At 34.0% G+C, this 14,149-nt stretch overlaps 1 protein-coding gene across 7 annotated transcripts in view; it reads left to right on the forward strand.

The window, feature by feature from the left end:
- The first annotated feature begins 11,897 nt into the window (after positions 1 to 11,897).
- The window catches only part of LOC129922170 (uncharacterized), a 33,214-nt gene continuing 30,962 nt past the window's right edge, over positions 11,898 to 14,149 (forward strand). For 4 of the 7 annotated variants that reach the window (XM_056007074.1, XM_056007077.1, XM_056007076.1 and 1 more), the window contains exons 1-2: positions 11,899 to 12,082; positions 13,592 to 13,680. In XM_056007074.1, coding sequence (XP_055863049.1) covers positions 13,632 to 13,680 — 49 coding nt within the window. In that variant the 5' untranslated portion in view covers positions 11,899 to 12,082; positions 13,592 to 13,631. Of the gene's footprint in view, positions 12,083 to 13,591; positions 13,681 to 14,149 lie in introns of all 7 variants that reach the window. The other 3 variants (XR_008774148.1, XR_008774149.1, XR_008774150.1) reach the window with 1 other exon arrangement.

The following is a 14,149-nucleotide window of genomic DNA, read 5'->3' on the forward strand; positions in this document are numbered from 1 at the left end:
AGATAGATAGATAGATAGATAGATAGAGATGGATAGATAGATAGATAGATAGATAGATAGATAGATAGATAGATAGATAGATAGATAGACAGATAGATAGATAGATAGATAGATAGATAGATAGATAGATAGATAGATAGATAGATAGACAGATAGATAGATAGATAGATAGATAGATAGATAGATAGATAGACAGATAGACAGATAGACATATAGATAGATAGATAGATAGATAGATAGATAGATAGATAGACAGATAGATAGATAGATAGATAGATAGATAGATAGATAGATAGATAGAGATAGATAGATAGATAGATAGATAGATAGATAGATAGATAGATAGACAGATAGATAGATAGATAGATAGATAGATAGATAGATAGATAGATAGATAGATAGATAGATAGATACATAAATAGATAGACAGATAGACAGATAGATAGATAGATAGATAGATAGATAGATAGATAGATAGATAGATAGATAGATAGATAGATAGATAGAGATAGACAGATAGACAGATAGATAGATATATAGATAGATAGATAGATAGATAGATAGATAGATAGATAGATAGATAGACAGATAGACAGATAGATAGATAGATAGATAGATAGATAGATAGATAGATAGATAGATAGATAGATAGATAGATAGACAGATAGATAGATAGATAGATAGATAGATAGACAGATAGATAGATAGATAGATAGATAGATAGATAGATAGATAGATAGATAGATAGACAGATAGATAGATTGACAGATAGACAGATAGATAGATAGATAGATAGACAGATAGATAGATAGATAGATAGATAGATAGATAGATAGATAGATAGATAGATAGATAGATAGATAGATAGATAGATATTAAAATTCATAAAAAAAATTATTCTATAGTATTTGAACATGGGCGCTTCTCTCCCCTTATTTGAACATGGGCGCTTCTCTACCCTTATTTGATCATGGGCGCTTCTCTCCCCTTATTTGATCATAAAGCCAGTCGTCTATGGATGCAGGACTCTTTCATTCTGAATGTGGCCTGACTGCTTTATGGCCAAATAAGGGAAGGGAAGCGCCCACCAGGTGGACAAAAAAACAACAACGCTTTATTGACATCCTCAAAACTTCTCTGAAAGTTTTTAGCATTGACTCTGCCACCTGGGAGTCGGAAGCACATGACAGAGCATCATGAGGTCGCGTTGTGAAAACTGGCGCACAGATTGCAGAGAACAAGAGAACAGCGCTGGCAGAAGAAAAACGCCAGAGAAGACAAGCATGGCCAATGACACTAGCTGCAGATGGAATAACATGCCCATTGAGCAGTCGAAAATTCGGGGCTCACATAGGTCTCACCAGCCACCTGAGGAGACAGAAAACCCCAGTGCAAAGCCCTCAGCCCTCTGGATGCCCAAAGTGGTCATCAACGTACCACGATGGAGGAACACACACACACATATATATATGTAGGATAGATAAAAAATATGCATGTGTTGTTTTAAAAAACGTTGTGTTGAAGAACAATGAAGTGATAGATATTTAGCAAGCGCTTTTAATGTGGCTATAGCTGACCTTGTGAGTAGAACTTCTTGTTGACAACTTTAACATTTATTTTTATGAACTAAAAATTGTTTTGTATTTTTATGACACTTAATCTTTGTGATTTTTTGAAACTACAATACGAAACAAACGAAACAAAATAAATCTAACGTCAAAGGTCAAGTCGTTTTTTTTTATGATCTGGGACTTAAACCTAGACATAAACAAAGAGTTAAACTAATGACATCCTAGACAGTGGCGTAGCTACCATAACGCACAGGGGGCCCACAAGTACCGTTTACAGTAAGAATTGAAATGGATCAATTTTTTTATTTTACATAGCGTTCATGGTGTTATATATTTTAGTCATAAATATAACATTTGGGTGAAATAACAAACTAATGTGACAAGTTGGTTGCAATAGCGTATTATTTGATCGTTATTATAAGATATATACTATTATCTTATAAGTCATATACATTATTTTTAAAAATGTCTTAATTGTGAGATATTTGAACTCCAAAAATGATCTACATCTAGTGTTTCAAGAACTTCATCAACCATAAAAAAAAAGTTCAAACTACTTCTTTTACATAAAACGACGCAATAAATCTGTAAGTCGCTGTATTCATTGCTAAGAAAGGAATAAAAAAAAAGATGTAACTCAATTATTCAATAAATTGTTGACCAAACAAAAAGATTAGACTAATATTTGCCCACATGGCAAACAAAGACTCCTTTTAACGATATCGTATCGGAAAGGCCAAGAGTTGTGCAGACTATTTAAACAGACACACCTAGCAACGAGTTGTGCAGACTATTTAAACAGACACACCTAGCAACGAGTTGTGCAGACTATTTAAACAGACACACCTAGCAACGAGTTGTGCAGACTATTTAAACAGACACACCTAGCAACGAGTTGTGCAGACTATTTAAACAGACACACCTAGCAACGAGTTGTGCAGACTATTTAAACAGACACACCCAGCAACGAGTTGTGCAGACTATTTAAACAGACACACCTAGCAAATAAAAACAATTTTAAAATAAGGTGCAAACATTTAGCTATGACGTCGCCTTCATCACAAGCAAACAATGACCTTTGAAATTTGGGCATTACTTTTTAATAAAAGCAGACTTTTGTAGTATGTTAACTGTGCAAATCACAACTTTAAAATCACGTGGTCGATAAGCTGCAAGTTTCTTTGACTTGGTTCAAAATGTGCATATTCGTTTTATTTTTATTTTTATTTTTTTTTTGCTCACAGTATATTACGATGGGCGCTTCTGCAATTCAATAGAGAAAGTTGAACTTAGAATCAAGTCCTAAACTGTGAGTGCAATCAAAGTTAGACAAGCATGGTAGAGGCTCAGCGGCAAGTCGAATAGAAATTAACAACAAAATATTTATAATGAGTAAGTAGTTTGAGAAATGACTTTGAAAACGTAAAAATTAAAATTTTATAGATACCTCGAACATGGAGTGTTTATCTACACCAGTGTCTTCAATATACCTCGAACATGGAGTGTTTATCTACACCAGTGTCTTCAATATACCTCGAACATGGAGTGTTTATCCGCACCAATGTCTTCAATATACCTCAAACATGGAGTGTTTATCCACACCAGTGTCTTCAATATACCTCGAACATGGAGTATTTATCCGCACCAATGTCTTCAACATACCTCAAACATGGAGTATTTATCCACACCAATGTCTTCAATATACCTCGAACATGGAGTGTTTATCCACACCAATGTCTTCAATATTATTGACAACTTTTAAATATATATATACAGGGCTTTATTGTGACGGTACGTAGCACTATATAATCTATATATATATATACATACATACACAGAGAGAGAGAGAGAGAGAGAGAGAGAGAGAGAGAGAGATTTAGGGTTAGTATTTTCTGGAAAAGGGTTAGGCTTTAAAAAAAAAATGACCCCAACCACAGTAGGTCCGCTCCTGCCCTACTGGTGTCCTTATCTTTCTCCCACAATAGGTTAACTAAGTCCTTGAGTGCTATCAGTCAACATAAACAATTAGTCATCCAATTAGACATATAAATGAAAGCAAGTTTCGAACTGTAAACGTAAGCAGAGAGCGCCAAAACGTTCTCTCGTGTCGTCTGCACCGCCTTATAGTCATGGCTGCTGCTTTAAAGCTATGTTCTGCCCTGCTTGTTGTCGGCCTCATCATGTCTGATGTCGAGGCGGGATTTGGTGACTGTTACGAGACTTGGAGCAGATGCTCAGAGTAAAAATTAGTTGTTTTTATTTTTAATGTTTCTGCCTTTAATAGATAAGTATAAAAAATTATCACATTTCTAAAATTATGTGTAGATTTAAAGCATTAGCTTAGTCATTTTAAAAGTATACCTACAATTTTGTTGTTTTTTAGATCTGAAATTATAAATAAAGTTGAGAATTTTGTTTCAGAATCCGAACATTATTTTTTAAATATTCTAGAATGGATTACTTGCATTATTTTTTTTACAAAGCTATAATTAACTTACTCAATCTGTCTGTCTGTTTGGGTGGATTCCATAGACATAAATAAATATAGACTGGAAGTAGGAAGTTATTTTTATTTGGGGGAAGTCAAATATGTTTTATGTACTATATCTATGTGAAAAAAAATGGCGGCGATTGAGCTATAAATTCTAGGACTAACATTTCAGCCAATATATACCTTTGATCTTTAGTTTTGAAAAGTACAAAACTGCCATATTCCCAATATTTTGTATTTGTTTCATAATCATAGACATAGGCAAATATATATAGGTTTGTGATGTGGATCTACAAACTTATCTTTTCCCAAATATTTCCGATAATAATTTGTTCTTTATCGTCCAGTCTATATATATATATGTCTATGGTGGATTCTTTTACACGTTTTTATGTGTGATGCAAATCTTGTACACGTTATTTCTACCTTTTCCCATTGACGGATCAGGTTGAAACTTTGCACAAATATTCATTGTCGATACCAATACAAGAATCAAGAGAAAAAAAACAATTAATAAGTTAATTTAGTTTAATACAGAAAAGGGGAGATACATCTCGTAGTAATAAGAAATATCGTATTAATTGGGCGGTTCCTTTATATAAGTTTAATTTTTTTATATACGTTTTTTTTTAATCTAGCTAGTTTGTTTTTAATATGTTGTTCCTGCGTTGTTTTTTATCTAGCTAGTTTGTTTTTAATATGTTGTTCCTGCGTTGTTTTTTATCTAGCTAGTTTGTTTTTAATATGTTGTTCCTGCGTTGTTTTTTATCTAGCTAGTTTGTTTTTAATATGTTGTTCCTGCGTTGTTTTTTATCTAGCTAGTTTGTTTTTAATATGTTGTTCCTGCGTTGTTTTTTATCTAGCTAGTTTGTTTTTAATATGTTGTTCCTGCGTTGTTTTTTATCTAGCTAGTTTGTTTTTAATATGTTGTTGCTGCGTTGTTTTTTATCTAGCTAGTTTGTTTTTAATATGTTGTTCCTGCGTTGTTTTTTATCTAGCTAGTTTGTTTTTAATATGTTGTTCCTGCGTTGTTTTTTATCTAGCTAGTTTGCTTTTAATATGTTGTTCCTGCGAAACGCTTTATGGATATTGTTAACTTTATTTATAGTTATGTTCAACAGGTGTATATTATCACACTTAAACGTTAAGTAAAGATGTAATTCCTTTATCAGGTGGAGCAGCGGACTGACAGGTGTTCTATGGTTGTCTTGTGATGACAGGTGTAAAGAACTCAACCATAGTGGCGGCCGTTGTGTCTTGACACATTCAGATTGTCCGCTTTCAAGCGAGGCCTACCAATGTCAGTGCTATTGATTAAACAATTTGTTTGAATTACACAAACCTAACAAAAATTAAAAAATAAAAGGTTCTACAAGATAATACATCCATAGAATACACTTAAATATGTGCCATTAATTTATATAAAGATCAATTAAAACAGAAATACTATTATGTATTTATATATTAGTTTTCTTTTTGATACAAAGATTTGATACTACATTCTTAGTCAACTTTCTTTCTGTTTTTGTCTATAATGAATTAAAAAAAAATATGAATGACAGTGACACATAGACTCGCTTTTTGGGGAAGTTTTTTACAAAGAAACCACTAAAAATATGTCAAGAATATTTGTTACAACATTCACTTCTAGAGCTAACTGTGCATTGCGAAATACGTACTGCAATACAGAGGACTCTTTAATAGTATTAGAACTGACAATACCAGTCATTGCTTTGATTGATTAGATTTCAGTCTCTCAATGTTACCTTATATGTAACCCTAAATGAAATTTCTAATCTTATTTTTCTAGTTTCACAAATTCTAAAATCATTCATTTAAACATCAATTAATACGTTTTTGAGCCAATATTGAAGTCATATTTTAATCAGTTTAGTTTACATTTTCCCCACTCAATGTTTGTGTGACAACACAATCTAATCATAACTTGCGGGTCATATTGACACATTTGATACAACAGATTTCTCAACTCTAAGAGCGGCCCGCATTTGGTTACATAATCTTTAGCAGCAGAATTTGGAGAAAATAACTATATTGACCAAACAGTCTTGTTGTTTTACAAAGATTATATGTATTCACTCTGTCTGTCTGTTAGGTCAAAAGTTACCTGACAACACAAGAATAAAAAAAAAATAATAAAATAAAACAATGTAAAAAACATAACCAATTAGTTAATTAACTATTGGTTAGTACTTATTTTGTTTGGTATCTTGAATAAGGGAAAGAAAACGTACTTGATAGATGTGGTGGTATAAACTGAATTAGTCCCATTGAGCCCTGAGTGAACATTTTTTATGCATCTATCAATACATATAATTCTCTTCATGGCTCAAGAGTTTGGACACCAAGTAATGGAAAGATTGGAAAGATCACTCTTTTATTTCTGCAAGTCGGACGAACTAGAGTTACCCTACGTAATTTTAGAGGTGAAAAAAAAAAGGGGGGGGGGGATAACAAGTAGTATTCACCCGTCACTAAATAGCAGGGCCTGACTTAACCATTGTGACAAAGAAGTCATTAAAAAGGGAAGAGGTAATCTACTCTGTATTCAACCGTTACTAAATAGCGGGGCCTGACTGAACCATTGTGGAGCCCAATGCAAAACGGATTTCGCGGGTCCAGTTGATTATGATATTATCCCTGGTCTATCAGACCATGAGATCATAAAAATACACAGTCAGATAAAAGCAGTAGCCAATACAAAACCCAAAAGAAAAATCTTACTCTGGAATAAATGTAACCTAACACAACTACACCAAGCTGCATTAAACTTTCAACAAACATTCTTATTAGAAAAAGACATTAACCAACCAGTCGATGACCTCTGGAATTTCATTAAAAACCATCTTAAAAGCATTATAGAAAATCAAATACCAACTAAATACACATCAAACAAAATAAATAAATGCTGGTTTAATAATAGACTAAAAAAGCTTTGTAAACAGAAGGAAAACCTATATAGAAAATTTAAAGAAACTAATGCAGAAAGAGTTTACAAAAAGTATATAAAAATTAAACACTTAACCCAAAAAGTAAGCAGACAGCTGCAGAGTGAATACATAAACAATGTAATATCTAAAGACAACAACAAAAACCTATGGTCATACATTAAATCTAAAAAAATGGAAACAACAGGCGTAGCGCCATTAAAAGATGAACATAACATAATACATAATGATAATGAAACTAAAGCAAACATTCTAAACAAATACTTTGCATCAGCATTCTCAGCCCCAGGAGACAAAGACATATTACTGAATTTGAACCAAGTAGACAACATAGAAGATATAGTAGTACAAGAAAATGGAATTCAAAAACTATTAGCCAACACCAAACCAAATAAAGCTTCTGGACCTGATGGTATTCCAGCTAGATTACTCAAAGAACTAAGTAATGAGCTAGCCCCAGTGTTCAAAATACTCTTTCAGGCTTCACTTAACCAGGGCAGAGTACCAAAGGACTGGAAAGAAGCTAATGTCACCCCCCTATTTAAAAAAGGAGAAAAATCTGACCCAGGAAACTACAGACCAGTATCACTTACCAGCATCACATGTAAAATCCTAGAACACATAATATGTAGCAACATCATAAACCACTTAGACAAACATAATGTCCTCACACCATACCAACATGGCTTTAGGAAATATAGATCATGTGAAACACAACTAATAGGACTAATTGATGATTTTTCAAAAGGTTTAGATAATAGTGAACAAATAGATGCTATCTTACTAGATTTTTCTAAGGCTTTTGACAAAGTTCACCACCATAGTTTGCTTAAAAAATTAAAATATTTCGGCATTAATGGTCCACTGCATCAGTGGATTAAAGACTTTCTGATAGGGAGAGAACAAACTGTAATAATAAATGGCTCTAAATCAACACCGATAACAGTAAACTCAGGTGTACCTCAAGGAACAGTCTTGGGTCCACTACTATTTTTAATTTACATAAATGATTTACCAAATTGCATTACTTCAGGAACAAAAGTCAGATTATTTGCAGATGATTGCATAATATATAGAACAATAAAAACAACACAAGACACAGATATTTTACAAAGAGAATTAGATGAATTACAGAAATGGGAATCAAATTGGAGCATGTCTTTCCACCCAGAAAAATGTCAGTTGTTAAGAGTAACAAAAAAACTAAAACAAATTAATTCCACTTATCTTATTCATGGCAAACCAGTAACACAGACTAAAAACGCAAAATACCTAGGTGTTATAATAAATGAAAAACTGTCATGGAATCCACATATTGATGAAACTACAAAAAAATCAAACAGAGCATTAGGATTTATTAAAAGAAATTTCTATAAATCAAATAAGAACATAAAACTAAAATGTTATTTAACCTTGGTTAGGCCAATAATAGAATATGCATCCTCTGTTTGGGACCCCTCAACTCAAGAAAACATTAAGAAACTAGAACAGACACAAAATAGAGCAGTGCGATTCATAACAAACGAATATTCACATTTGACTAGAGTAACACCTTTAGTAAAATCACTAAATTTAGAAAGCCTTCAGGACAGAAGACTCAAAAGTAAAGTAGCAATAATACATAAAACACTGAACCATAATCTTCAAATACAAAAACAAAATTTAATAAAATACTCTGAAAGACACAAAGATAAAGGCACATTCCTCATCCCATATGCTAGGACAAATTTGTACAAATACTCCTTCTTCCCTAGTGCTATTAGAGCATGGAATGGGTTGCCTGAGCTAGCCAGGAAAACCAGTGACTTGGCAGAATTTAAGTCATTGGTTAATATGCATGACTAAATGCATGACGCGTAGGACGTAATCATCTTCTTTTTTGAAGTAACGTCTGTATTATATAAGATAAGAAGATAAGAATTTCATCAAGGCATTCCACAAACCGTTCCAGAACGTGACCTCGGCTTAGCCAACGTACGTTGTTGTACATTAATAAGCCAGAGTAACTGGACTGAACTTCATTTAGCAGCTGTTCAAATTTTCTCTTATTCAAAGCACGGGCAGTAATGAAGTTTACGGTTTTTGTTACACATTTCATAATGTCTTCAAGTTCCTTTAAGCCGTTTTTTGAACATAGGGCTTGTTGGTGCACAATGCAGTGAAAAGTTATTAGTGGGTGTCCAACATGTCCTGTAAACAAAGTAACGAAACCTGTATCTTTTCCAGTCATACTTGGAGCACCATCAGTTGTAATAGAAACTATTTTTTTGATATCTACACCTGCATTTCTGAGTTCAGTCACAACAGTTTGACATATATCTGCACCTGTTGTTGTCGTTGGTAAAGTTGCTAATTTTATTAGTTCTTCGTGTATTTCATTTCCTTTGCTATATTTGGCAATGATGGCCAGTCTAGCGGACGATGTCACATCAGTACTTTCATCAAGGCAAATAGAATAGGCTGGACATGCATTAATATCTTTCTTTACTTGGTCTTGAATATTAACGTGCAATTTCATAACTCTCGCTTTAACCGTGTTTCGGCTTATTGGCAAATCCTTTATTCTCTGAATGACTTTATCCTTGTTTTGAAAGTCTTCAAACAAACAAGACGCATATTCTAACATTGCTTCCTTGATATAATCACCGTCACTTAAAGGTTTTCCATGCTTAGCTATAATTTTTGAAACTTCAAAACTTGCAGCCACTAAGTTAGAAGAACTTTTAACAAAGTTTACAAAAGAACTGGATTGTGAAATCGCTTTTTTTAACTCACGCGATACATGTTCTTTTTGCTCATCCTCGCTTTTGTCTACAAGCCAGCTGTGATTGGACTCATAATGACGTTTTACTGATGATGTCCGACAAACAACACTTTCAAAACACATGGCACATAAGGCCTTGTTTTCTCTGTGAATCATTCCATATCTTTCAGTCCACCAGTCTTGAAAAGGTCTGCCACTTCCTTCTTCTTCATTAAGTTTTCTTTTTTTTATTTTTGAGAATGACATGTTATGGTAATTATTCTGATAAAAATTTATTGATGGTAACGCTAGCAATCGATGTAAGACCGACACGTTTTCAATATCAACAAAATGGCGGAAGCTAAGGAGATCTCGTTCAAATACGAGATTTGTCTTGAAAAAAAATTATTATGCCCTACGCTCCCCAAATGAAACACAGTCATATGAAAATAATTATATGGGATATGATCCACTAGCGCTTCTTCCATATTATGTACAGTTCTCGGAAATAATTGAACGTTATTAATTATGGTAATTTGAGATATCCGTGTTTTTTCTAAAAAACACATTTCTTAATATCATCGTCGTCGCGTGCCACACAAAATCGTTTCGCGTGCCACCTTGGGCACGCGTGCCATAGGTTCGCCAGCCCTGATCTAGGTAAATGTCTCCGTGCTACCTTTAGGCGCTCAACGAACAACAACTAAGCTCGAGCCTGGTTTCGAGCTTATAGTCTCCCCTTGATATGTATCCAAACGATTTATGTGATATATACATTGAAGTTACAAAGCAGATAGGATTTTCAATTGAAAACTGTTGATGATGTTTAGATGGCCAACACAAGAGAGAACAAGGTACTCTCAAGAGATCTTTTAAAGATTGCTCAATTGAATGAGAAACGCTACCTCATGTTTGCTATTCAGGGTGCAAAGTCATGAGGGTAGATTTTTCGAGCTACCAGGAAACGACGATCACAACGCGACCCTTAGCGCGATGTCATCGTAATGCTGTCTGTTCGCTAAGTAATAATATACGTTTCCATTAGAAGATACATAAGCCTAACGTTTCTTATTATTTAAAGATGTGGGTGGGTGCTGTAAGATGGGTAGAAAAGAGAGATACAACTGATGGGCAGAAGTTTTTGTACATACTCTATATTTAAAGGTTGCGGGACGTTCAATTTAAAGATGAGACAAAACAAAGCACCTGGAAAAAATGTGTTGTCAGTCGAAAGCGTTGTAATGTGGGCCGTTTTCTTGACTGGTTACAAAAAAGTGATCCGCGCCAAATAAACTCATACCAACCATTTCGTGCACGAGTATCGGCTCGTATATATATATATATACACAGACTCGACATGTTACACACAGTTGATATGCTACACATACGCTACATCTTTTAAAGAGATTGTTACACTAAAAGTGAGTTTTTCAAATGTCCACCTACATCTTTAAACAATAGATTAAGAGAGAAACAGAAGATCAATTGAAATGAAAAAAATGAGATGTCAATTAAATTAAACCTACAAAAAAACAAAATAAAAAGAGAAGGGTCGGGAAAGATTTTTGTAATAAATAAAAGAAACAATGTCTAGGATGCCATATTGAAAGATTCCTTGCTGTCAACTCCATCATTATACTTCCGTATTCTGTACACCGGATAGACCACAAGCTGCCTGGTATTTAGATATGTACCGTAACCTCTATGTTTCATTTAGATATGTACCGTAACCTCTATGTTTCATTTAGATATGTACCGTAACCTCTATGTTTCATTTAGATATGTACCGTAACCTCTATGTTTCATTTAGATATGTACCGTAACCTCAATGTTTCATTTAGATATGTACCGTAACCTCTATGTTTCATTTAGATATGTACCGAACCTCTATGTATGAAACTCGACAAACTTGAACGGATCCTACTAATTAATCCCTTAGGTCTTTAAGCGCTCAGTCAACACAACTCAGCTCAAGAGTGGGACTAGAAAACTTCCTACTTGATACGTAACCATGTAGTTAATTCCATTTAACCCATAGACTATATGTATACACCGTACATCTTTGTGACTTGCGCACCATCAAAATACTGTGAGGAAAATACAATATGTGTGTGCGAGTGTTGAACTTGACATGCTTGTTTTTTGTTTCCACGTCTAGAGTTTCTCCAGACATTCACCTGGCCTATAAACATCTTGATTTAGAAATGTTAAGGATATCATCAAACACATGGACTAGACTTTCGCCAAGACCTCATGGTGGCCAGTTTGTTCAGTAACATACGTGAATATAGTAAACTAAAAATATGATAGGGTAAGAGATAGTGACAATGAACTAGATCTAAACCAGATCTAGAGATGTTCAAATCTTAGTCTAGATTAGACTTATGTTATTATAATTATTATATTATAGAGTAACTGAGAGTTTAGAGTAGAACTCTACTACTCTAGACTAGATCTATCATCTAGATCACAGAGTCAGGCCAAGACAAGACAACTTCATCGATTCTTATGGGAAATGTGTTTTGAATATAACGACTCTTTTTTACAAACCTTATATAAATTCACTCTGTCTGTCTGTCTGTCTGTCTGGTCCAAATTGTGAACTCATTATTTATTCCACAGCCATTGTCGGATCAAGTTGAAATCCCACATATTTAGTCAAATCTTTAAATACTAAATGACGAATTTCCCTTGTTAGTATAAAAAAAAATAATTAATTACCAGTAATCAATTCAGAAATTGGTTAATGTTTATTATTGAGTCATGATTTGTTAGGTATAACAAATAATTGTGTAAATGTTCAACTTAATCAGAGAATGGGTTTGGGAGAAATAACGCGTTTAACATTTTTATCAAACAGAGAGTGAGTTAATATAAGCTTTGTAAAGAAATAACGCTCCTCACACACATTAAAGGATATCTACCAATGTGACCAGATCGTAGCTTCAGGCTAGCTAACAATATCATCAACTTGGCTCATACAATGACCAACACCTGACTCAAACACTAACTTTGACCTAGCTCAAATACTAACCAAGGCATGACTCAAACACTGATTTGGACCTGACTCAAACTCCTTGTAAACATATAGTCAAACGAAGATCTAGCGATACCGCTGCACTTATAACTTTGGTGACGACGCGCATAACAACTTATCGCCCATGTTTATTTAAAGTGCTCCTGTTTACCTTTCAAAAAGGGGAGGTGGGGCACGACGCTGCTTCTATGAAGAGATTCGAGAAACTAAGGCATAATGTTTACTCTAAAAAACTTAGCAACTAACCGAGGATTGTGGGATTGTGTACTTCCTAGTCTGTGCTGTTCCTACTAAAGCCAATTAAAGGTGGGACTGGTCAAATCTCAAAAGTGAGAGACATTCGTAGAACATTGAAATAGTCTCTTTAAAATGCATTACTAGTAAATCTTTTCTTTGGTAGTTCTCGCGAAAACAGTTTAAGCCCCTTTCATGAAACGACCCCACAGTTGGAAAAAAATACATACCTAGTTGTTTATACATGATTTCTCATGCCCTGCAAGAGCCACCATGTTACTCGTGGTAGAAAAAGTTAACTTTTTCATGAGGTCCGTCTCTAGCCTGGTCTTAATCTACTTAGATCTATGTATTTTTTTTGTCTGGCTTTGAGCATGTCAACTTCTCCATTTGAACAGTATCCCATTCGTTGCAAGTATAATATGTGACAGGCGAATAACTACATGGGTTTAAACACCCAGACTATGTATTTGGTCATTATGTTTCTATCAGTACTTCTTTAACTTTAATATGGGCGTATTAAAAATAAATGCATTATCTCCCTTATAGGCATGCTTGCTAAGATGCACGTGTTCATTCACTGTAAAAGATGGTGTGTGCATTTATTATGTTGGAGTATTTACTACTGTGCTTAACCAGTAAGTTTTGACCTCATCTTTATGGTATACAGTAAGCAATGGTCAATTGATAAATTCACGATAGCAGCATAGACATAACAATAGTATAATTGTTTCCATTCTGAAGCCATGACTGCAATTTAGTTATGATTAAATGTAGTTAAAACATATTTATTAACATAACATCACAATATAATACTGACAAAGTAGCAAGTAAAATAATACTTCCATGTCAATTTTATACATTGATTACGACTCTATCAGCGTACTGTGCGGCAAAATATGTAGGTTACAGCTGGGTCTTTGTAGCCATGAAGAATAATACTGCGCTGTTACTTTTCTGGCTAGACAACAATGTTTTGTTCTCTTACGCTTAGAATAATAAAGGAACAAATGAAGGCTCGTGAGAATAATAGGAGATGTGACAAGGGCGGAAAAAAAGCTGAATTTTTGTATTCAAATAGTTTCGAAAATATACTTTCTCAAAGAA

This window comes from Biomphalaria glabrata, chromosome 12 (genome assembly GCF_947242115.1).
Source record: "Biomphalaria glabrata chromosome 12, xgBioGlab47.1, whole genome shotgun sequence".
Classification (NCBI taxonomy): Eukaryota; Metazoa; Mollusca; class Gastropoda; family Planorbidae; genus Biomphalaria; species Biomphalaria glabrata.